We start from the raw sequence: 26,564 nt of genomic DNA on the forward strand, positions 1-26,564 counted from the left end.
TCCATGAGAACTTCACTCAACCAGATGAACAGACTCTGTTCTTTCACTCTGGTTTTCTCTCATTTTAGTCCCAACCAATTTAGCTATCATCCTAGGCTTGTGACTACTGCTGGAGACTTAAGAAAAATATATCCTTTGATACCTAGAATTAGGCTTGGTAATAAAATCTTGACTTGCAGACAAAATAAAGTGCTTCCATTACTCCTGTGTAAACCACAGTATAGTTTGGTCTCCATGTAAGACTACAAGAATTTCTTTCATCACGGGGAAAGATAAAAGAACAGCACCCTGCATCATTAAATTCTCATTAAACTCAACAGACCTTTGACTTGGAAGTAAGAGTAAGGTGAAGTTCCAAGTTTATACAATTTACTGCTTTTATTACAATTTTGACCACAAGGACTGATTCAGGTCACCCAGTTTCTTTTCCTTGTTACAACTGCTTGACCAATTATCAATGGAATTGAAATTTAAGAGTCTCATATGCTTCTGTAAAATCCAATGATGGGTTGTACAGCGTTGACCTTCTTAAATGTCCCTTGATTTGATTTGATATCTATTCCTACAGAAAAAATACGCTGCTTTGGCTGATCAAAATGTTAACCTTTCAAAACCTCCGTGGCTATTGTAGCTTAGGAGATCATAATTCTTATGGGGAGATGTGCATGGAATAAATACCAGCTGAATCCATATTTATACTAAGCCAATTAGCATTACATCATCATGGCAGAAATATCTAGAACATTACCTCATATCAGAGATCTTCTGGGATGTTAAAATAGATCATGAAAAATCTGAGATTTCTTTTTCATGTAGATGTTAAGTTCTCAATTACATATTCATCAAGCAAAGTTTTTTTAGGGCCCAGATAGAAGCCAATATAGTATGCAAATGTTTTAAATAAAGTCATTTTCATGCATTTCATCCTTCAAGAGGAAAATCAGTCATGGAGCTCTTGAAAGTATTTCTAAATGGGCTGATAGCTTTAACTTTTAGAAAATAATCTGACCTGAGGCTCTAGGACCCCAAAACAATCAGACTACCAAACACCACACACACACACAGTATGGTCAAAATCAAGTTAAAGTGAGCAGCAGGAGCTTAATTTATGACATGAATAAAGCATCAAAAAAAGAGCTTATAGGTAACTGTTTCTCACCTATTTGAAGACTTAGAAAATAGGAGGGCTAGAGAGAAAGACAGAGTTAGGAGATCGGTGGTAGAATGTGGGTTCGGTGTTTAATGATTGTGGGTATAAATCTTGAGTCTTTTTAGAACTGATTAGCCTAGGACCCTGTTTCTCCCCTTATGTCATTGAAACTGTGTCACCAGCACCCAGAGGACTACCAAGAATATCCACAACTGTCACCCCCATTTGCAGATTCTAAAGATGCCCTACCTGAAAATGCAAGGCTTTTTTTCCCCCAAAGAAAGAGGTGCTTTTAATTTACTGTTTATATCTAACAAATTGGAAAACTTCAAATGTTGTCAATGAAATCTCTTAGAAACCAATGCAAATATACTTGCGGTGAAACCAGTGCTAGGGAACTATATCCTACATTATATATATCATCTACCTTGGCCCTTTACTTTCTGCCTAGAGACCTTTCAAAAGAAGAAATTTAGATTGACTCCAAGTTGTGTATTTTAGGACTTGCAAAAAAAAAAAAAAAAAACTTTGCTGGACTAAGATGATCACAGGGAAAGAGGAGAAAGGAAAGGAAGAAAGGAAGGTGCTAACAGACCCTGAGCATCCTTCATCAGGAGCCCCTGAAACCCAACTCCACAGTCAGGTGGTCAGTGCCCTGAATGACTGTGTTCATACAGACAAGCAGCCCATCCAGCGATTATGAAGTATTTCCTCCCAAAATAGTATATAAATGATATTTCCAGAGCATTCCATAACTATCATTCATATATTAATAGGAAGTCTAATACATATCACTTTATTTTACATTCAGCATTAGCCAAAACTGAGAAGTCAAATAAAATTTTTCTCAGAATGAGTAAGCAAATGATATTTTTGTCCAAGTCAAATAACAAAGTGAGTATGAGAAGTCATATTTATGGCCACTCCCACACCACCCAGGTGAAATACAAAACTGAACATTTCTTAAAAACTCATTTTTAATTATTTGCACCTTTCAAAAACAATGTGGTATATTGCCATGAATAATATACATTATTTTCTTGTTGACAATATGTATAAAATTAATATGTATTTGAAAGCTTAGGCAAAGGGTTGGAGTCTGATATACATTTAGAAGAATGGGAAAAATTATTTTATACATATATAATATATATGCTATATGTTCCCAACCCAGGGACTGGACCCAGGTCTCCTGCACTGCAGGCAGATTCTTTACCACCTGCTTCCCTGGTGGTTCAGACAGTAAAGAATCTCCCTGCAATGCAGGAGACCCAGGTTTGATCCCTGGGTCAGGAAGATCCCCTGGAGAAGGAAATGGCAACCCATTCCAGTATTCTTGCCTGAGAAATCCTGTGGACAGAAGAGTCGGCAGGCCACAGTCCATGGGGTCAGAAAGAGTCAGACATGACTGAAGCGACTTAGCATACACAATGCTATTATTCAGAGTTCATTGTAGCCACTTGGAAAAAATGGAAAAACTATGTGTTCATACACCATTAGGTTAAGTGGATATTGCTATAAAATCATTATACATCATGTGGGTTGAATTTTAAATGAATTTACTAGAGAAATACACTTACTTAAAAACATTAATGGTTAATAGCAAATGCAGCCAACAATGAAAACTATTATATGGAATTACCTACCTCCGCCCACATCCTTACAAGCATGCACACTCTGTTTGGTGTTGAGTGTAGTGAAAAGATTAATATATGCTGACTTCCAAAAACCAATGAAGGAAATGATTGTCAATTCAAAGGGTGAAATTTCAATAGTGAAATCTTAATAACATGTTTCTATTAGCATTTGCACTTGCTTGGGATTTGTTTTATTGGTAATAAAAAGTTTATCCAAATTATGTATATTCCACCCATGGTCTGTTTTCTGCAAAGCCAACTTATCTTACTGAACTCAGTTTTAGCAACACTTTGGAAAGCTTCCCTTGGCTACCCAGCCATGAGGCTCTCTCACTCTCTTCCCTCTACCTTGACTCCAAATTTCTATCAATTCACCTTTCATAAAATCCCTTGCATCTTCTCTTTCCTTTTCGTCTGCTTTACCATTTCCCAAAGTCACACTGCATTCTCTACTGAACTTTATTCCGTTATTTCTTGACTTTATTCAGTGTGTCTCCTGGTGTCTTTCCTGAATAAAATGGCCAAATAGATCTAAGAAGAGCCTTTTATCAGGTAATCCCACTTTCAAAATGTTCAACGGCTACCTATTGCTAGGATCACTTGTAACAGACAAATTTTCCAACCATGAAAGAGGATGTCATTAATGGGCTTAAACCAGAGTGACACAGGCAAACGAGAATTTACAGAAAATCAACCCAATGCCAACTCTGTGCTGCTCAACTTTCTCACACAAATATTCCTAAGGGTGGGATCAAACTCTCAAGTTCAAATTTCGTTTAAATTTACACATTTAAAATTCTTAAAATACTAACGTTTTAGTATATATTCATGTTTGTTTTAATATAAACATAATGTTTTAAGTCACAACAATCCTTTCACATGAGCAAAAATTCAAAACATCTTACCCACATCCTAGCATACAACTGACCTCAAAGAAGACTTACTATCAGGGCACAACTTCTAACACCCCTTTGTGGTATAGTCTTTGAGAAGGCTGTGTACTGAAACACGGAGAACGCCATTCACAAAGATTAGGAAGTGAATGCTGCTCCCTGGAATGAGCTGAGTCATTCATCCTTAAGTGAACTCACTGTTCCACCCATAAAAGTTTTCCATATGGTCTCTTTAGAAGACCATTTCCATGTCAACAATAATAAATTTGCCTTCTCTCTTCTTTGTTTCCTTCTTCTCTTCTCAGGCTTACAATCACAGTCCACTTGACTCTGGCCGCCATATATTGGGTTGGTCAAAAAGTTCATTTGGGAACTTGTTATGGAAAAACCCAAATAAGCTTTTTGGTGAACCCAATAAAATACAAGATAATCAGTTAAAGTTAAATATCAGAAAAGTGTAGAATGGCTTTCAGTATGTCCCATGCAATATTTAGATTAAAACTTAACTAGATGTTGGTATTTTTATTTGCTTTAAATCCAGCAACTCTAATGATAAAGTCATTCCTGACCACCCTATCCACAAACCCAGGACTTGGAGGTTCTTCTGAATTTCTAATATGAATTATCTGTGCCTCTATTTGACACTTACCTTATTTTGCATGTATTTCTGTCGCTTTTTAGCTTCCCTGGTAGAGCAGGGTTAGATCCCTGGGTTGGGAAGATCCTCTGGAAAAGGGAATGGCAACCCACTCCAGTATACTTGCCTAGAGAATTCCATGGACAGAGGAGCCTGGTGGGCTACAGTCCATGGGGTCACAAAGAGTCTGATATGACTGAGCAACTAACATGTTCACTTTCACACTATTGATTTCACATCTGTATACTTCACTTCCCTGACTTGAAAGCTCCTTAAGAATGAGGACACATATACTATATCTGTTTGTAATTCCATAATGCCTCACAGAAACTGTTGACCATGGATATTGACCATAAATACTTTTTAATTGAGAGACATTCAAAATCAATGAGCAAAATAGCCAACAATGATTCACAAAGCAACTGCTTTCTGTTCCATTCAGGATTATGCTGTAAATTAGTTTATAAATGAGTAAGATGCAACATTGGCCTTTAAAGAGCTTAGTTTAGTAAACAAAAAGTACACATCAAAAACGAGTAATGGAGGAGTCTTGCTGTTGTTCAGTTGCTAAGTCATCTCCGACTCTGCAACCCCATGGACTATAGCCTGCCAGGTTCCTCTGTCCAGAGGATTCTCCAGGCGAAGATACTGGAGTGGGTTGCCATTTCTTCCTTGAGGGGATATCTCTGACCCAGGGATCAAACTCAGTGTCTTTTATGTCTCCTGCATTGGCAAGCAGGTTATTTACCACCAGCACCACCTGGAAAGCCCAGAGTTGGCTCTGATTACGTCCACTGAGTCAGAGATGCTATCTAACCATCTCATTCTCTACCACCCCATTCTCCTCCTGCCTCCAGTCTTTCCCAGCATCAGGGTCGTTTCCAATGAGTCGGTTCTTTGCATCAGGTGGCCAGAGTACTGGAGCTTCAGCTTCAGCATCAGTCCTTCCAGTGAAGGAGCCTAAGCAGTATATAATCAAGTAGAGCAACATAATAAAGATTAGGTATTACAGCCTGCTAAGGACAATAGGAGATCAATGTGAATAGCAGCCCTGAGAGAGGGAAACAGTGAGGAGCGGGGATCTGAATGGAGATTCAGATCTTGGGAAGGATGTGGATGAGAGGAGAGGATTAGAAAGGGCAGTGCCACCTAGGGGAAAGTGTGGGTAATACAGCAAGGGAGGAAGAGACCTATCTTGACAGTCTGCTTTTGCTACCTTGTAGCTCAGTCGGTAAAGAATCTGCCTGCAGTGCAGGAGACCCAGGTTCGATCCCTGGGTTGGGAAGATCCTCTGGAGAAGGAGCTGGCAACCCTCTCCACTATCGTTGCCTGGAACATCTCATGGACAGAGAAGCCTGGTGGGCTGCAGTCCATGGGGTCGCAGAGTCGGGCACGACTGAGCAACTAACACTTACTTACTTTGCTGCCTGGCAACAATCAGAATTTCCTCGGGCTGTGGTTTCAACTGGCTTTAAGCGGTTGCTTAGGATTCAGATGGGCTTCCCTGCTGGCTCAGACGATAAAGCATCTGCCTGCAATGCCGGAGACCCGGGTTCGATTCCTGGGTTGGGAAGATCCCCTGGAGACGGAAATGGCAATCCACTGCAGCACTCTTGCCTGGAAAATCCCATGGACGGAGGAGCCTGATAGGCTACAGTCCATCGGGTCGCAAAGAGTCGGACACGACTGAGCAACTTCACTTTCACTTTAGGATTCAGAGCAACTATAGGAGTGAAAATCTGCACCACAGCTACTGCTAGACAGAGTCAATCACACCAGGTAGAGTCACAGGTCCTGATTTTTTAAAAATAATCAAAGTGCACTGTCATGCGTAAAGCAGGTAGCTAGTGGGAACCTACTATATACAGCAGGGAGCTCAGTTCGGTGCTCTGTGATGATCTAGATAGGGGTGGGAGGGAGGCCCAAAAGGGAGGGGTTATCTGTACAGATATAGCTGATTCACTTAAATTTACAGCAGAAACTAACAAGGTTGTAAAGCTACTACACCCCAGTGAAAAAGAAGGATGCTATTGAAGAAATCACACACAAGAAAGAAATCACCCACAGATAACAACTGGGGTTGTCCCCAGACCACCTCAGAGTAGGAAAAACAGCGTTTCTATGGGTCACAGTTATACATTACACATGGGCACCAAAGGTGTTGGTTCCTGACAACATGTACACCCATATCAAGCACAATTAGAGCAGTGAGTGACCTTACTGAAAATTAGTGAACCGCATTTCCAAGAAACTAAGGACTGATGGTGAAGAGTGTTTTCTTTTGCAGAAAATCTTTTTCTTCTACACCTTTAATCTATTACCACTATAAGAAGGAAAGCCTTTTGTTTTTAAATTGAAGTATAGTTGATTTACAATATTGTGTTAGTTTCAGGTGTACAACAAAGTGATTCCATTATATTTTTTTCAGATTCCTGTCCATTATAGCTTATTACAAGATATTGAATATTGTTCCCTGTGCCGTACAGTAAAGCCTTGTTGCTTATCTGTTTTATGTGTAGTAGTTTGTACCTGTTAATTCCATACTTATAATTTATCCCTGGCCCCAATTCCCTTTCACTTTGGTAATTGTAAGTGTGTTTTCCGTCTATGAGTCTGTTTCTGTTTTGGATATAGATGCATTTGTATTATTTTTTAGGTTCCACATAAAAGTGATATCATGTAATATTTGTCTTTGTCTGGCTGACTTTACTTAGTTTGATATTCTCTAGGTCTATCTATGTTGCTGCGAATGGTAATATATCATTCTCTTTTATTATATATATAATATATTATGGGAATAATATATAATACATATATATAGTTGATGGGAACTTGGGTTGTTTCTATGCCTTGGCTATTATGAATAGTGTTGCTATGAACATTGGGGTGCATGTATCTATCCCATTTAGAGTTTTCATCTTTTCTGAATATATGCCCAGGAGAGGGATTGCTGGATCATATGGTAGTTCATTTTCTAGTTTTCTTAAGGAAGCTCCATACTGTTTTCTATACTGGCTGCACTAGTTTACATCCCCACCAACAGTGTAGGAGGGTTCCCTTTCCTATGAAACAAAATATCTTTTATTTTGCTTTTGGATTGTCCTTCCCTAATAAGGTTGATATTTTTAACATGTGCTTCTAATATGTGTTTCATTCTGTGAAGTATTTCAGTTACCATATGGCATCCTCTTACTAAAATCCTTACAAGCTGCAAAGCCTTGCTGTTTGGTTTTAATCAGTTCATGGAATTATACACATTAAACCACAGAATGTTCTTATATGATACTGTGATTCACACTGAACATCCATGTGAAGATTGGCTTGAACCTTTATAAGGGACATACTTTTATTAACTAAATAGACACATAAAACAAAGACATATGGTTTTAGCCTTCTAAAATTTCAAAGGCATTCAATAACATCTCAGAGAATAGGTATTAGCAGAACTGTTTTGGTACAAGGCAAATTGTGTTACTTATTTTGAGGAAATAAACCAAATAGGGAAGGAGATTCTTTTAGACAGAGGCTCAGGATGTGTTAGGTTGCACCATATGCAATATGGCAATATTTGACCTTTGTATGTGGTTCACAGGGCTTCCCTGGTGGCTCAGATGGTAAAGAATCTGCCTACAGTGCAGGAGATCCAGGTTTGATCCCTGGTTTGGAGAGATCCCCTGGAGAAGGGAATGGCTACCCACTCCAGTATTCTTGCCTGGACTATTTTACTAGTGTGTCTAGCCCTCTCGACACACTGAACCTCATCTTGAAAGTAGAGCTAGAAACCTCTTGGCAATCTTAAGACTTTGATTTACTACATTTTCTCAAGACCCCAACTTTGTCACTAGTCATATATGATATCAGCCTCTGTGGTCCATTTCATTTGCAAAATTGATGGTAAGGTGGGTGGACAGTTGACTAAATGATCTCTTAGAACCTTCCCAACCTAAATTTGTGTATCTCTAAAGCATCCAGATATTGAATCTATTTTCTACTGGCTAACCACAGATGCACCTGGCAATAATGCCCAAAGAATCTTCTGTGAGTTCTCACCTTCCCAAGGTACTTTTCTCCCATGGGTTGTATAACCATCAGAAGACCCTGCCAAGAGGCACTAGCTCCCTGTGAGGTTCAATATGTTAGGACATCACCATCTGTTAATATGTTCTCATAAGTTAGTGAACAAAGTCTCTCTATGATTCTTCTTTCATTTTCCTTAATTTATTATTCTTGAGAATTAAGAATCAACAAAGGTTAGAGAATCCCACCTCCTTATCACCGTCTGTTGTCTCAGTGATGGCCAACAGTGATAAGAGGCCCCCACGGTCACCTAGGCAGGAGGCTTCTTGAGGGGAAAAGGGAAAAATGAAATGGGGGTTGGGAGGGGTGAAGGAGGAAGGAGGTCCAAATCCCTGCAGCTGCTTGGCATTCGAACTGAGTGTGCAGAGAAGAAGGGAGACCCTTATCAGATCTCCGGTCCAGGTCTGTTGTTTTGTGAAGAGGGAGATAAATGAAAGTGCACTTGGGGATGAAGAGAAGGCAGCAACACTTTCCCTGGAGGATGTATTTGCTTAATAATTGTCCTGATGAGTTCTCTGCCTCTTCCCAAAGGAATATGTGGCCATTCAGATTTAACAAAGCACATCTCCTGAAACTGACTTATATACAACAGACCTGCGCACACATGTATAGAATGAACCTATCTCTGTCCATTTTGTCTGTTTCCGTTTCCTCCATATCTTTCCGGTCTCTTCCTCCTACCTCGCTGGATCTCAATTCCTTCTACCTTCCTTTCTTTCTTTAGCTCCCTTCCCCTCACTTCTTATCTAACCTGCAGTAATTTGCCTTTTATGTCCTCTGTAATAAGAAATATGCACCTCAGAGTTCTGTTTCCATCGAATTTGTGAGAGTCCCTACCAACATTGATTCTACAGGAGTAGAATATAATAATAACAATATGTAATAATAACAATTATTCAGGTGAAATGAAGCATTCAGAGGAAATTCAGGAAATGAGAGATACTAATCTTGAGCTGTTTGTTTCAGCCTACAAGGAAAAAATGAAGGAACTGTCCATGCTGTCCCTGATCTGCTCTTGCTTCTACCCGGAACCTCGCAACATCAACATCTACACTTACGATGGTGAGTTGCCTACAAAATGCCCCTGCTGGCTGGACCAGCTTAAAAAGCTTGGATGTGGTTGTTTCTCTCTCACAGCTCCTCATATAATGAAATCAATATTTTGTAGATCTTACTATTGACTTGCCGGATCTAGCTAATGGGTCTTATTGATTGCTATTTGCTGAAAACAATATGAGTTTGATGCTAATAACAGCACATTAATGTCTCTTAAGAAAAATGGCTGAGCTGTTATTAGCCATCTTATCCAGCATATCAATATCCACAATATGTTCGAAGCTTCTCTTTGCAAATAACAATACACTAAGCTATAATTAGAGAAGATCACTGTTTGCAAGAAAATGCCTTATAGTTAGAAAACTCAGGAAAGAAAATCAGCCACCAACAGTTTATGCTTTAATGTAGTCTTTACGAGGGTTTCTCAGGTGGCGCTAGCGCCAACGCGGGAGACATAAAAGACGTGGGTTTGATTCCTGGGTTGGGAAGATTCCCCTGGAGAAGGACATGGCAACTCACTCCAGTATTATTGCCTGGAGTATTATTGCTCCTCTGTCCATGGAAATCCTGTGGACAGAGGAGCCTTGTAGTCTATAGTCCATGGCATTGCAAAGAGTCGGACACAACAGAAACAATTTAGTACCAGTGGTCTTTATAAAATCCCCATATTTTCTGTATGCATCTCAACAACCTAATACGTTCCAATAATAAAACTGACTTATGACTGAAGTCCAGATAAAGAGGGTTTTAAATGAAAAGCCTGAATGATTGGCATAGCTATGAACCTTGTTTTGCAGTAAAAACCTTTTGGTTTGATTTATCCTGGTTCATTCTGCTAAGTCTGATGACCATCCTGGTTCTGCCACTATCTGCCTGACCTTGGGCAGGTAACTCAGATTCTTTGAGCCTTATTTAACTCTAGTATCTTCCTACCAGTGTTTTTGTGGAGTGTTTTAAATGGTTTAATGCGAGTCTGTGGCATTTAAATGGTTTCATGTTTAGCACAGAGCCTGTCCTCTTGTAAGCATTCAGAATGGTAGCTGTCATTACCAGCAATACCATCTGCACTTGACGTGATGTATATGTATTCAGTGCAGTCCTGTCCCACCCTTTGCAACCCCATGGACCATAGCCCGTCAGCCTCCTCTGTCCATGGGATTTCCCAGGCAAGAGTACTGGAGTGGGCTGCCATTTCCTTCTCCAGAGGATCTTCCTGACCCAGGGACCAAACCCACATCTCTTGCATCTCCTGCATTAGCAGACAAATTATTTACCACCAACACCACCCGGGAAGCCCAACTTCACTTAATTCTGTCCATTTATCAAAATGTTTGGTGCAGTTACATGTGTAGTAAAAATGAGGGATGTTTGGCTACCTGTTTGGCTCATGACAATTTTTTCTTTTCCGTGTGTGTAAGGAAATACATTACAGGTAAGGCAAAGGGATCTATGACAGTTAACTGCTTCTATGCCTTTAAAATATTCCAGGACTCAAAGGAATTTTTCTTCCAAACTGATTCTATCATCGCATAAGCATCATGAATATGAATTAACTGTTTCACAAGGGAATGCCTTTCATGCAAAAAAGTTTCAATTTCCAACCAAAATTCTCATTAGCAGGTAGGCCCATGCTTCCTTTGTATAAGTCCATGCAGTGAGCAAATACACTGGACTGCTCTTCTGAGGCACTAATGTGTCACCATGTGTTGTCGCTGGCGCTTCAGTGATGACTGTGGCTCAGGAAGGCGCCAATGACAAGTACGGCTAAGGCCTCTCCCAGGCACTCATGGCCTTGGAGAGGAGAACTACAGCACACAGATAGCCAGTGAGTGGAGCACAGTGCAGTTAAGACAAGAGGTTATACACATTTACTGGTAGGACACAGAAGACAGTGATGGTGTCTGCCTTCTTAGGGGCTGGAGAGGGGGAAATAAAAATCAGAAGTTGTATATAAGCTGAGTCTTAGAAGTCAGAAAGACAGTTCACCATAGCTCCTGCACTATTTCCTTAAAGAATTGATAGAGAATTTCAAATTCCCAAAGTCTTTAACCTTGCCTTGCGTTTCTGTACTGGATAATATTTATTGTAGACAACATTATAACAAGCATTTACTGTAGACCAACATTATAATAAGAATTAATAATAAGAAGAATTGTTTAAATTTGTAAAGCCTGTGCTTTACATTTAGTATCCTTTATAAATCTTTTTGAAACATGTTCACAATTAAATTTTTTTACCCGCTGTATTGAAGTAACATATGAAAGGCTACACATATTTAATGTATGTAATTTGACTGATTTGGACAAGTATCCTTTATCTTTTAATTTCACCATGGTCTTGTGAGAAAGGTGCTTTTCATCTGCATCTTTTATATGAGGAAAAGAGAACGTAAAGACGTGAATTCATCTTCCCAGTATCACACACCTAGTAAGAATGACTAGTTGAGTTCTGATAGATCAATATAAATTGGCCGTGTTGAAGAGGATTCCTGGGTTTCATCTTGGCTGAAAGTGAAAATGAAAATGTTAGTCGCTCAGTCATGTCTGACTCTTTGCGATCCCATGGAGTGTAGCCTGCCAGGCTCCTCTGTCCATGGGACTCTCTAGGCAAGAGTACTGCAGTGGACTGCCATTCCCTTCTCCAGAGGATCTTCCTGACCCAGGGATCGCTATATGGATGCAAATTCAGGCAGTTCTGATTTTGGAGTCTCTAACTCTATCCATTTCAAATCCCATCACTTTATCAGACAAGTGATTTTTGTTTGCCGATGTTCTCTTGAAATCATTTTCCGTAAGTTTACACATTTTTTAATAGAATTGTACTTAAGGTATAAGTACAAATTTGGATGCCTGCACAGAGATTTTGAGTATGTTTATAATTGTGAAAAAACCCACATCATTTTTAATATACTTATTGAACTGACTTTGTCTGTATGCGCGCACTTCCCAGGTGGTGCTTGTGGTAAAGACATGCCTGCCAATGCAAAAAACGCAGGAAATGCAGGTTCAATCCCTGGGTCGGGAAGATCCCCTGGAGAAGGAAATGGCAGCCCACTCCAGTACTCTTGCTTGGAGAATCCCCTGGACAGAGGAGCCTGGTGGGCTACAGCCCATGGGGTCACAAAGAGACATGATTAGCAACTGAGCATACACATATGATCTGTTAACATTCATAGGATGTAAATAAGTTCAGTTCCTGTTCACCTGGGGTCACTCTAGACCACAACCTCAAAATACACTAATCGGATTGCTGAAAGAATTTAATGGAAGCTAATAGTCACATCAAGAGAAGAGATATTTCTTCTTTGCTCTGCTCTAATTAGAACTTCACTGGAAACCTGGCCAGCTTGGTTGCCACAATTTTCAAGAGACATTAATAAATTAGCAAGCCCTGTGAAGTTAGGGAGTGATGTAGCAGTAAGGATCTAAAAACAGTGTCATTTGGGGGCACTGAGGATGTTTTAACCTGGGGAAAAAATTGAAATGGAAGATCATAACTATCTTCAAATACTTGAAAGATGGTGATGCACAACAGAGACTAGCCTAAATTTGGGTGGGTCCAGAGGACAGAACAAGAAACAGGGGGCTGAAATGAGAGGGATGCAGTCTGGGGATGAAAATCAGAAACACTCATCTAAAAAAGAGATAGAGAGTTGTCTAATGAGCTTTTTAACATCAGTACATTTCACTAAGCTGTAAGATGTGTAATTGCACTAATGTCCTAGCAGATGGTAGCTGTCACTCTATTTTATTTTATAAATTATATTTTTATATTTTGAATCATATTATGCATTTATTTTCAGGTTTTTTCCCATTGAATTATTATGCAATTATGCAGTTATTGAATGTAAATATTGTTCAAAAGTACAGAGTGTATAAATTAGATAACCACCACAATGCCTCTTCCCCCCGGCTCCTGTCTACAGTGGGGGAATGATGAAGGCATTTCAAGTAGCAGCAAAGTTCAAGCAAAGGCATTACCATGGGACTCTGCCTTACTGTCTTCATTAGACTGTAAGCACCTTGAAGACAGGGGTTCCCATGGCAGTGTCCTCCCCAGGGCTGACGTTATGCTGCTTGATGACTCAGATCAACAGCCACGCTGAAGGGCAAAACAGGAACCAGTAGGAAACGCTGCACATTAGCCTTGAATGGGTTGAATATTGTGTTGGCCAAAATGTTTGTTTGGGATTTTCAGTAACATTGTACAGAAAACCGCAAACAAACTTTTTGGCCAACCCAGTATTTCCAACCATTCAGGGAGCTCTATTGGTTTTAACCCAGCTCCTTCCTGTGATTCCCAACCATAGGATTAGGTGTGAGAACTGGAGAACTTTGCTATTTTCCTCATTAATGAGTTTCCAACTATGTTTCCAAATGTTTCCAACTAAGGTGATTTCCAAAAAAATAAATAAACCTTAATCTGAGCTACTTGATTTTCATATGAGGCTCATGTTTATTCAAAAGAAAAGTAAAGTTTAGTTTAAAACTGAGTCAGGCTAACTTTTTTCTGGGCATGCCTACCATGCTTTAACTCCCTATGGACAGTGTTGAATTTCCTAACACTGTAAGTATTTAATCAGTTAAAATATATAAATATACTAAAGAAAGAGGTCTTATATGTTCAAAACAAGGTAGAGCAAATGATCACATGTAGCATTTTATTCGTCTTCATCAGAATAACAAGGCCACTTTTAGCTGCCAGAGTGCAAATTATTTAAGTAAATGCATGCCTGTGTTCTGTATGCTTAACCTTCTCAAATATTCATCTCTCAGATATGGAAGTGAAGCAAATCAACAAGCGTGCCTCTGGCCAGGCTTTTGAGCTGATCTTAAAACCACCATCTCCAATCTCAGAAGCTCCACGAACTTTAGCTTCTCCCAAGAAGAAAGACCTGTCCCTGGAGGAGATCCAGAAAAAACTGGAGGCTGCAGAGGAAAGAAGAAAGGTAACTTTCCCATAGGTTTTTTGTTTGTTTTTTAAATTATGAAAGTATAATAACACATTTATAGGAGACTTGGGAAATAGAGGGCTTCCCTGGTGGCTTAGGCAGTTAAGAATCTGCCTGCAATGCAGGAGACCCAGGTTCAATCCCTGGGTCAAGAAGATCCCCTGGAGAAGGGCATGGTTGCCCACTCCAGTATTCTTGCCTGGGAAATCTCATGGACAGAAGAGCCTGGAGGTTTATAGGCTGCTGGATCACAAAGTATTGGACATGACTGAGTGGACTAACACTTATTTAACACTGGAAAATACAGAACAAATTTACATATAGTTCTGTTATCTATTACAGTTACTTTTTAAGTGGATAAATTAAGATTTTAGTTGGAGCTTCAATATCCATAGGTTTTTAAATTCTGCTCTCCCTTCTTAACCTTCTCTCTCTACTCCTCTTTCCCTTCCCTGCACCCTCGTCTTACACACACACACATACACACACACACACTTAGCAGAAGTTCCAAAAGACAGTGATGCCTGAACCTGCAGCATTCCAACACATGTAGGTCTTCTAGACATAGATCCAGACTGCTGCTGCTGCTGCTGCTAAGTCACTTCAATCGTGTCCGACTCTGTGTGACCCCATAGACGGCAGCCCAGCAGGTTCCCCCGTCCCTGGGATTCTCTAGGCAAGAACACTGGAGTGGGTTGCCACTAGTTCAAGTAAAATCTGCTGCTTTGAGAGTAGTTAAAAGCAAAGGTCTCAGACACTGAATTTCAATGCTGTAGTGCCCTTTCCCTATCTTGGGTCCCTTTTGATAAAAGTCTCCCTGCCTTAGCCTATCCTCACTGTCAGGAAAGTACAGCCTTAGATAAGGTGCCTCCAGGGGTTGCATGGGGCGAGGGGCCAAAGTGTTGAGTCCTCCTTCTCAGAGTCTGCGTCGTGGACGGTTTTCCTCAGAACCAAAAAGCACCAGATAACCCCGCTGAGATGTTTCCTGCCCAGAAATGCTGTTCACCCCCGGGGCTTGCCCCTGTCCCCTAGGCTTCAGTCCCTGTCCTTGAAGTTAGTTAATCCAAGATTAGAACGCTCTCTGGAATCTATGAGTATCTTCCTGTACTCATATCTAAGCCTTGATGGCATTTTTTCTCTTTTCCATTGGTCTTTATTTGTATCCAAGAGCTTTTTCTTACAGAACTAAATCTTTAATTTTCCACAATCAGCTGAATAAAAAAAAAGCCAAGGGTATTAAAAATGGAAGACATTCAGACAGAAATTATGCTTGAATATGGGTGTACCAGTTTTGAGATTATGGAAGTCCATCCCATCAAGATGCTCTTGATTAATTCAAATGAAATTACTATGTTGTACTTTTCACTGACTTTATCATGGGACATTTTTAGAACCATGTCACTAAAAATATGCTGCATGCGTGCTCTTATGATGTGACTGGGAATGGCATTTATAATAATTTTAAATTTCATTTAGATGCTTGTAAAAAGTCCGCCAATAAATTAAACACTTCTGTGTTGTATACCTACAAAGAAAATGAAGATAGCGCTTTTCCTAAAACCTGAATTCTCTAACAGGGAGTGCAGAGCAAACCCAAATGTGTGTGTGTGTTTATGTGCTTATATATACCTACACAATCACACAAATGCACACACTTACCTGTGCGTGTATGCTAAGTCGCTCAGTTGTATCCGACCCTTTGAGACTCTATGGACTGTAGCCCTCCAGGCTCTTCTGTCCATGGAGTTCTCCAGTCAGGAGTACTGGAATGGGTTGCCATATATCATCAAATAACAAGAGTTAAAGATTGTAAATCCTAGATTAAATTTTCTGAACCCAAAACTATTTTTTGTCTTAACCTTTATAGTTAGAAAGTCTTCCTATATTGTGTCAATCCTGATCACAATTTCAGTTTTTACTCGTGAAGTTCTCTTAACATCCAATGAGTATTTCTTTACATTATTATTTATTGTATTTGGCCAATTGCTGTTGTTACACAGTTGGATTTCAAAAGCAGGAAACTAAGTGACTAACCCAAAATATATATACAGGAAGTTGTTTTAGAAAAATTTATGACTTTTTGCTGTCATTTATAACTTTGTTCTCATAGTAAAACTGTATTAATGTAATTACAGTCCTTTGAGTCTGTCTCCACCAGATATTAATAACTAACTACAGTAGTAGAGAACATGTTACAGTCAAGGTAATTTAAAGTTCTCCAAAGCATTGGCATCTTATAGGTAACAGGTATAGTTATAGGACATAGGTTGAAATATACGGATGCAATGACTTGATTAGAATTCAAAGTCACTCACTGAGCTGAAATTGAAAATTAGAGATGAAAATTCAACATCATGGTTTAAGGTGTTGCTGGCATATTTAATTAGAAGGAAAATATTAAAAGAAAAAGAACACAGAGATGACCAAAATTAACTGGATATTCTCATAAAGTTCCCTGAGTTAACTAATTACTGATTATGGTAAAATTCATGTACCCTGATGACAATAAATTATCAACACTTTTACATTTAAACAATTGAATTGAACTAGAAATTGGCTGAGTGACTAAAAGACATCTACAAATGTAATCTTTCAACATTGTGACACCCAGGAAAAATGTTCTTTGGAGCCCTTTAAAAATCAGCATTCCTTCACATTTCTGCTCTTATTAAAATTTGCAAGGCAAAAAATTATTATATAGATTACATCCTGGTAGTGGAAATTAGAAGAAAATGTAACTAATTAACAGAAAGTGCCAACTTAAGAAATCATTAAGTGTTTTTTTTTCTATTGGGTTGTGCTGACTTAATTAGCACTCATTTGAAGAACTTCTGATTCTCTTCAAAGAGCCTTTAGCAAGTGCATATATCTCAGTAACCGAGGGCAAACAACCGAAACACCAACTCAAAGCAGAAGAGAGTATGGGATTAAAAACCAGCTTGATCCAGAAGATCGATATTTCTTTTTACATTTTTCTTTTCTTTCTGCAACTAATTGGTTTCAGTATCAAGGAATTTTTGCTTCAGTCCGTCACAAATTATTTTTCTCACAGATCAGCAACTCCAGCAGAAAGAGAGCTTCTCTTTCCTAATAGTTCTAACAAAAGTTATAGAACTGAGTCTCAGTGACCTGTCCTGGGTCACACGCCCAACCCAATAAGATGGTACTAAGTAAAGGAGGACAGAGGGAAATGATAGTTCTGTGGTGAAAAGTGCTCTTCATATGACATGGTCAGAAAAGGCCTCTTGAATGTAAGAACATTTGAAAGGAAGCATGAAGGGAGTGAGGGAGAACATTTGAAAAAAGGCAGGAAGGTAAGGAATAAGCCACATGACTCTTCTCTGGGGTAGAATCTGAAGTAAAGAGAATAGTAAGTGCAAAGGTCTTGAGGTAGCAATCTGCTAGGACTGTTCTGGAAATAACACAGAGGACAGAATGGCAGAGCAGAAGGAGCAGGGGGAGATGGTAGGAATTGAGGTCAGAAGGCAGCATTTTTAAAGACTGACTTCAAATGAAAAAGGAGGTCATTAGAAAGATAAAAACCAGTTCATTCCTTGTGAATCACAGCATCTTTACAGAGAAATGCCTACTTTAAAAACCTGAGTGACTAGAAAAATAGTTTTAGATAAATAGAGAAGACATGAAAGCATTCTCGATGTAAAGAAGGGCTCCCAGAGGTGAGAGTGCAGAAAGTCTGTTTTCAGGGCAGTGGGTAAACCTAGCAGTTTGAGCTAGTGGACTTGGGTAAGGAGTTGGAGAGTAGTGAGGTGAGATTGTGGAGGGCCTTGAATGCCAAATTAGGTGCTCAAACTCCATTTTATCTGAGAAAGGAGGAGTCACTGAAAACTTTCAAAAATACACAGATGTCCAACCTAGCTAGTGACCAGCAACATTTGTTTTGCCCTAGTTCATTTCCTTTCCTACAAGCTAAAAGTTTGTAAAGATTCCGCCGGCCAAACAGGACATTTAAATAGGTATTAAACAATTCCTTTTGTCATGGTTATGATCAAAGCAATCTATCAGTTCAGTTCAGTCACTCGGTCATGTTTGACTCTTTGCGACCCCATGAACTGCAGCATGCCAGGCTTCCCTGTCTATCATCAGTTCCCGGAGCTTGCTCAAATTCATGTCCATTGAGTCAGTGATGTCATCCAACCATCTCATCCTCTGTTGTCCCCTTCTCCTCCTGCCTTCAATCTATAACTACCAATTAATACTACTGAATGTCATAAAATAAGCATTAACTCACTACACTGGCATAATTCTACCTCAAAGTAAATATAGACACAAAGGTGAAATATGATTTTGGATATGGCCTTTAAAACAAAAAGGCTATGAGACCTCTCTCCCTCCACTGGGCTTCCTTGGTGGGTCTCCTGCACTGCAGGCAGATTCTTTACTGTCTGAGCCACCAAGGTCCCCTACCCACTCCAATAATCTTGCCTGGAAAATCCCATGGACAAATGACCCTGGCAAGTTATAGTCCATGGGGTCACAAAGAGCTGGACACAACTGACCTATTAACATTGGTACTCGTTGCTACTCCCCGTCCATTGGTACTCTTGAAAGATTTGCTCCTGGGACCTGAGACAAGGGATCACATCTGGGAAGCGATGACCTAGGCTGTGCTGCTGGAGACTGCTGGATTTAGAGCTGGAGGGCTGCCTCAGGGACATCTCCCTGTGGGCTTAAATTCACTTTGTGTTCAATGCTTTGGTGGTTTCCCCAACTCCTCACTCCGGCTGTTGCTATGGCAGCACTGCCCATCTGGCCACTACATTAAACGCTCCTCCCATCAGCTTCCTCTGAACCAGAATTAATGCTCCATTGGTAGCTGATAGAAGATCATTATAAAAGGAAGAAGCCCTTTTCCTGATTTTTCCTTCCTTCTTTGATTATCTCTGAGAATCAGTATTCATCTCCATCAAACCACATTACCTCATGAAGTCAACATAAAGCTCATTATTTGAAGTTAAATAGTCCATCCAGCAGTCTACCCACATGGATGAAATGATATGACGCTTCAGTCATCTATCCGTCCATCCATTTATTTATTTACACAGCAAACATTTATTTAGTGAGAGGCAGCAGAGCTAAGTCAACCCTATGTCCCAATTGGCCCAGGACAACTCCAGCTTATTCCTGCTGAGTAGATATCAGTATTGTCTCAGCTGAGTATCAGGATCTCAGTTTAGACAATAAATTATATGATTATTGTAAGCCAAGCATAGTGTTTAAGAATATCTTTTAAAACATCATGGTTAAGAACACATGGTTAAGAGAATGCCTTTGATCAAAGCCTGGTTTCACCACCTAATGGTTGTGTGACCTTGGGCAAGTCACTAATCTCTGTTTTATTTTGTCCATCTGTAAAATGAGACTAACAATAGGATCTACATCCTGGAGTTACTGTGTGATTTAGAAGAGTTACTCCACATAAAGGCATATCACAAGCACTGTGAAAGTGTGAGCTACTTTTGTGTAAAAACATATCTCATTCCCAGCCTCACAAAGATGATAATCTAGTAAACTCATGATTTTATAAATTTTCTCATTAACACAGATATTGAAATGTTACATACATTTTGTGACTATTTTTAAACATTATAAAATACCAGTTATCAAACTATAAGAACAGTTTGATAGGGAAGATTATAAATAGTTCAGCCTAACTAAAAGTAGCTTGAAAAAGATTGATATTATGAAAAAATGATGAAAATTTAAGGAATTGGATGGCATTGATAAAATCCCATGACAACATAGATTAACTTACAAAGAATGCTACTCAACCACTCCAGTAAACTATAACTGGCACACTGACCATATCGGCACTATCAACTCCAAAGTGACTGAACCTCTGAAAGAAAGTCGTGTTGCTTATGCTTAATAATATGGCCTCAAAGCGGGTCATTTGTCACCTAATCTTGCCTCTTCTGTCTGTGGGTATCTCATATTGCAGACAGCAATTCAAGTCAAAGTCAGAAAAAGAGGGGTGCTTTGTATAACAATGGATTGTGACTCACAATGGATTGTGACTCAAAGTGTTAGCTTATTCACAATTCAACATTCAGGAAGCATTCTGCTCCTTAGAGAGCATAACACGTGCCCTATAGACTTTTCATGCATGTTATCCCCTCCGTGTAGAGTGCCCCTCCCCTCCCCACCTCTGTGATTCTTTTCCTGGGAGTTAACCACAGTGAGTGCCTTACAGAGTCTGGCAAAGGGCTCATTCTAAAGGTCTTTGGATTTTAATCATTTTAAATTTCGTCTTATACATCTGATTCTTCTACACAAAGTGAATAGTAAACCCTCTTGTTTTACATAATTCTATTCAATCATCATATTTAACGAGGCTTTATCTGTGACTTTAGCTGGGTTAATACTGTTTTTTCATTGTTAATAGGAAAGCAAATAATTAGAGACACATCCTCTAACATACTACCACAAAAGCACTTAAGAACTAGGAGATCTAATATCTGATAAATGGTTCTAGAAGGCAAGGAATAGTAATATAGCCAAATGATGCAAGGGGACAGGAACATAACGAGTTAGAAATATGTTTACTTCAGAGCATGTAGAGAGACACTAGCACTCTCTATAGTCTTAAATCTCCTCTGTGTACACAAAGTAAAATGAGTTTTATTACACCACTTAACTCAAATTTATCTTCCGTTTCATTTATATAGTAATTAAATGCTTATACTCAGTAATATAAGAAATGGTAATGAACCTCTTTGGAAAATTATATAGTTAAAGTGTTCCTAAATGTACAATAACTCTGCTCACTATCTCATTATTTTTCCCTTCCCATACCTCTCTTGTAATTATTCCAGTGGTATCGAGTTCAGTGTGAGGAAGTTTATGCCTTGAATAAGCTGTTCATCATTAACGAGCCTCCACTATTACAATAGCAATATGGAGACCATCCATCCCTTCATCTCCCGAAACATCATGCTAGATGTCTTAGTTCTATAAATCCTTTGCCTTGACATTTGCGTTATACCAGCTGATCATTATCATGCCCTCATTTTCTATTTCAAAATTTTTGTGACCTTCAACATTAGGTACGTGCTATTCAGAAATGTTTCTCCAGGGTCAGATCTTTTTCCCTCAAGCAATTTATTTTTAACAACTTTCAACAAATCCCGCTTCTCCAGCTTCCCCATCAGGCAATCAAGATTCCTTTCTGCTAATGTGCTCAAGTGAGAAATAAAACAAGAATACCCACTCAACCAGGGCTTCCCAGGGGCACCAGTGGTAAAGAGCCCACCTGCCAATGCAGGAGACATGAGATGTGGGTTCGATCCCTGGGTTGGGAAGATGGGCTGCCATTCCCCATGGAGGAGGGAATGGCAACCCATTCCAGTATTCTTGCCTAGTGAATCCCCATGGACAGAGGAGCCTGGTAGGCTCTAGTCCACAGGGTTGCAAAGAGTCAGACATGACTGAAGCAACTGAGCACACACACACACACACACACACACACACTCAACCGTGTAGCAAACTCTTCACTTCTACTAAAATTAAGGAAAGTGCTTCCACTTTTGGGTACTCGATCCTCACACTCATTGATGTCATGTTTTAGGGCAGTTCTCTGAACCAAATGCTTATTTGCTCCTTGATAGAAATATTAGAATCAGAACCAGCAAGGCTGTGACTGAGAGATTAAGCTATATTCATAAGAGAAGCAATTTATCCCCAGGAGTAAAGTTAGGGAAGTTATTCCGAATGCCGGGCTTTGTAAGAAGGAAGAATTATGACTTTCTGCAGCAATGCAGTTCCAGAAATCTTAGAAACAGCTTGCGGCCCTCAGGTCTGTTAGCTCCATGGAAGAATTTAAGAGTTGAGTATTTATGAGGAAGGATCAAAATGGGGAGGAAGACATTTCCTCAGTGAGGAATTCTCTCCAGAATCATCTCGTCCTATATTTGAAACATATATAATTATGAGGTCCTACGAACACCTCAGTGGAGGCAGTGATGGCTATAACAAGTGAGCAGGCCTGAAGGGCCGCCTGGCCCAGCTTGGCAGGCCTACTTCATTTAGCAGCGGCCTCACATGAGAATGCTCTATTCTACCTTTGTTTCTGTTTCACCCCATTAATTGAACTAGAGAAATGCACTTGACATCTAGGCTGGGTAATCTCATTTAGCCCCAAGACTGCAAAAGTACTAATGCTGTTTATTGAGGCATTTCAAACTAAGCCAAATGCCACACTCCGCTCAGGGCAATAAGCCTCCCTCCATTACCGTTCATGGGCCCCGTGGGAAAGTGTGTTCGCACAGACCAAATGTGTCCCATTCTGGCAAGAGAGTTGAAAAGGAATGTGTTGCTCTATTACCCTTTTAATGCCAAAGCCTTCTCTTCTCCATCCTATTCCCCTGCTGTCTCCTGGCTGCTTTCTACTCTTTCATAAAATAAAATTAAAAGTGCAATTGTAAACCTCAGCCTACAATGCAACTTCACAAAGTTCCAAATTTAAGCATCTGAAATTTAAAAACAATGCAATTGCCTCTTGAAAACTATTAAAACCAGAAATTACACAATTGCCTCTTGATAACTGTCCATGGTAACTCTCTCCATGAGAAATGGACACAAAAAAGTCCAGGTAGATCCTCTCTGGGCAGCGCTGGAAGCTCTGATCTATGGGAGGAGGTGGAGGGGAAAGGGACTTACTAACCCACTGAGCAGAAGGTTCACGTATCTACTGCCTTCAGCAGCCTTAGCTGATGGACTTTGTTGTCAGAGGAATACAATCTAAAAGCACTGCTGTAGTGGATTTTGAAGAGTTAAGCTTTGTTTTGCTTTACTTTGATTGATTTGGTTTTCTTTGATTTCCTGAGGCTGCCACATGTTTTTCTGCCCAATACAAGAGAAATGTAAGGCCCTAAACTTATCTCTAATTCTTGAATACATTGCATCCGAGTTTTGTGATAACCCAGACTACAAGGTTTTCTGGACTGGAGGTCATATAGATTGAATGAACTTTCTGAAATGAAAAATCCAAGTCATTTCCTCTTACTTTTTTGTGGTGCTTCCTTAACTGTGACAATTCCTATCAACACAGCCCCATTTAGTGTACTGCAGACAAAGGAGTTAGGGAAGCGCTGACTGGAACCATGAGGATACCTGACTCCACTAACTGGTGATAACTAAACAAATTTGAACTAATACCCTGAACATGTGAGATAACCAAGATTCTACATTTGAGTTTAGTTGTAGCAGGAAGTTCAGTTGCCATCAGCTCCAGTTACAAGTGTGTTTTGAGTTTTATTCAATAATAATGGCTGCCATTTGCTCAGCACTCACTTACTCAATATGAGACACTGTGCTGAATACTTTGCAAACATTATTTCATTTGATGCTGGCAAAGAGTCCTATGAAATAGGTACTATCTTTACCAATATGCAAAAAATAATAATATAATAAAATAATATATAATATAATAATATAATAAATAAAATAGTATAAAATTAATAAAATAATAATCCCATGAAGACTTTTCTCAGAGAGAAACTTGAAACACACACACACATTTAGCCAGTTTCCCTTGCCCTGTGTCACAATTCCGTAATCCTGGTAGCAAGAGATAAGCAAAATCAATGCAGGATGTTTTACCAATAGTCCCACCTAGAGTCAGGAGGATGAATAAACTAGAAAATATTTTTTGTTTCTTCCAGAAGGATTCCATTAGATCTTGAATTTCTATTAATATTTTTATCATTTTTCATGTTAGATTTTTATAAGCTGTAACAAAGCAAGAATGAAATTGGGTCTACTGAAGATGTCAAGTGAAACTACTATGGGGTTAAAACAAAAAGTGGGGCTAGTCTCCAAAACTGTCTGTTTAATGTCCAGTGAGTCACTAGACATATTCCTGGTAAATGTAAAAATAAACACATCTGCAAAGACTCTTAAGGTTATATGATTTTACTATTCCTGTAGAATTTTATCTGAAGAGAAGTTTCTTCCCCTCTCAGACTTCATATCTGTAATACATCAAGAGCTCTCCAGTAAGGTCCCACAACCACTCCCATCAACTGAAATGTCTATTAATGTTTTTAATGGTAATCAATACTTAGCCCATGGAATATTTTTTGATCTACTATTGTTTAGATATTCACATTTACAATTACTCCTATGAAGGTTCACTTCAGAGGACCAACTGATCCCAAGGAATTATCCCAGAATGATGGATGTGTGATAATTTAGTCTTAAACCTGAATAGTTCAGTCTTGGGTAAGGCTTCTCTTAGCTGCTTGATTGTGGAGGAAAAGATGAATGTGGAAAGATGTTAAGGTATCCAGGGTAACCAACGCAGGACTGAAACCCAGGCCTGACACCAAAGCCCACACCAGTGTGTTTTTCAGAAAGTAGTCTGAACTGCCTGCATTACAGTCACAGGGGATGCTTATCAAAAGTACAGATTCTTGGGTCTCACCAAGGAACCGTAGAGTTAGAATCGCTACTAGGCCTCTGCGTATTTACCAAGCACCTCTGTGATTATTAACATACAGAACCATTCAGCTTCCTGATGCTGCGGGAGAATTACAGTGCACAGAATGTGGGGGCTGTGCGGGAATGGGGTACACAGGGCTCTGATGATTCTTCTGTAATCCCTGAGCAATCTCAGGGTTTCAAAGGTGACCCACGTGGCTTTGGCGTGTTCAAGATGGGCCCATAAAAGGACTTTCTGTTGTCTGTGGCCACATGGCCATAAAGTTTGCAGTATTCACAGGTCTCCAAAGACAGTTTGGTGCAAGGGAAGAAAGGGTGGAGGCAGGCATGGAATAAAACAAGAAAGTGAATTTGACAATTTTACCGGGGAAAGTTGAAAGGCTCCTTGCAGGGCAGAGCCTACAGCTGATCAAAACAATGAGGCAGGGAAAAGACGGGAACTTGCCCCAATCCTCAGGTAGTTTCCACAGGCTTCCATGGATGTTGTCATCCACTGATTGATTATAGCATTCCCTGTTGCATAAACGCTTAGCAGCAACTCATTAAAACAAGAAGAAGAACTCTTCCAGCAGGGTTAAATGCTTCTTTAAAAGTCTGTCCAAAAGACTCACAGCTGAAAATTCAGCTCACCACTATTCCCAAACTCACTGATTCTATAGAAAACTCAAAGTTGTGAAGATGAGAAGGGAATTCACAATGATGCTCAAGGCTAGAAGCACTATTCATTTGAAAAGAATGCTCTTTTGAATCAGTGGACCGTTGTTCAGCCAGGTTTGTGTCTGGGTGATTCTGAGATGGCTATGTCTCTCTCCCCCAGTCTCAGGAGGCTCAGGTGCTGAAACAGCTGGCAGAGAAGCGGGAACACGAGCGAGAGGTCCTCCAGAAGGCTTTGGAGGAGAACAACAACTTCAGCAAGATGGCAGAGGAGAAGCTGATCCTGAAGATGGAACAAATCAAGGAAAACCGTGAGGCGAATCTAGCTGCTATTATTGAACGTCTGCAGGAAAAGGTAATCGTAACAGAGAACCGAGCAGATGCATATTCAGATGCAACACACAGCGAGTGAATTCTCAAATACCCGGCATCAGAGACTTAAACTCTGCTGCAGGTGCGGAAGCCACCTAACCCCATGGGCAGTGCCTCTCGCTCTGCAAGGTGGTTGAGGAATATAAGTGTGACTTACAGCTGGAATTCTCTCAGGTTTTCCAGTACTGAATAGACTGAGGGAGGCAGATTCCTGCTTTTCAAATGTCTGTGAGGCTTCAGTAAAAATCTTAGAAGCTCACCTACTGGAAAAATATTAAATTGGAAATGTTAACTATTTTATATAAATAATAATACATATCAATAATATTGGAGAAGGAAATGCAATCCACTCCAGTACTATTGCCTGGAAAATCCCATGGACAGAGGAGCCTGGCAGGCTGCAGTCTATGGGGTCGCAAAGAGTCGGATACGACTGAGCGACTTCACTTCATCAATAATATAATGAACATTTTAAAAATAATATTATTATTATAAAACAACAATATAAAATAATATATTTAATATTTGGTCTAATGTTTAATTAATATATAATATTAAATATGTTACTTATTGTTGAAATATATTTGGACATGTTTCCATAGGTTTGGAAAAATATATTTGTCAAAAGAGGACAGAATATTTATGAACAGTGGAAAGCCCTTGCAGGAAAATCTACATG

The 26,564-nt window shown here is 39.6% G+C and overlaps 1 protein-coding gene across 1 annotated transcript in view; it reads left to right on the forward strand.

Moving 5' to 3' along the window:
* Positions 1-26,564, forward strand: part of STMN2 (stathmin 2) — a 55,672-nt gene that overhangs the window by 19,736 nt on the left and 9,372 nt on the right. Inside the window, exons 2-4 of the mRNA XM_040261990.1 lie at positions 9,361-9,456; positions 14,226-14,398; positions 25,677-25,868. Coding sequence (XP_040117924.1) covers positions 9,361-9,456; positions 14,226-14,398; positions 25,677-25,868 — 461 coding nt within the window. The remainder of the gene's footprint in view (positions 1-9,360; positions 9,457-14,225; positions 14,399-25,676; positions 25,869-26,564) is intronic.

This window comes from Oryx dammah, unplaced genomic scaffold, assembly GCF_014754425.2.
Source record: "Oryx dammah isolate SB20612 unplaced genomic scaffold, SCBI_Odam_1.1 HiC_scaffold_19, whole genome shotgun sequence".
Taxonomy (NCBI): domain Eukaryota; kingdom Metazoa; phylum Chordata; class Mammalia; order Artiodactyla; family Bovidae; genus Oryx; species Oryx dammah.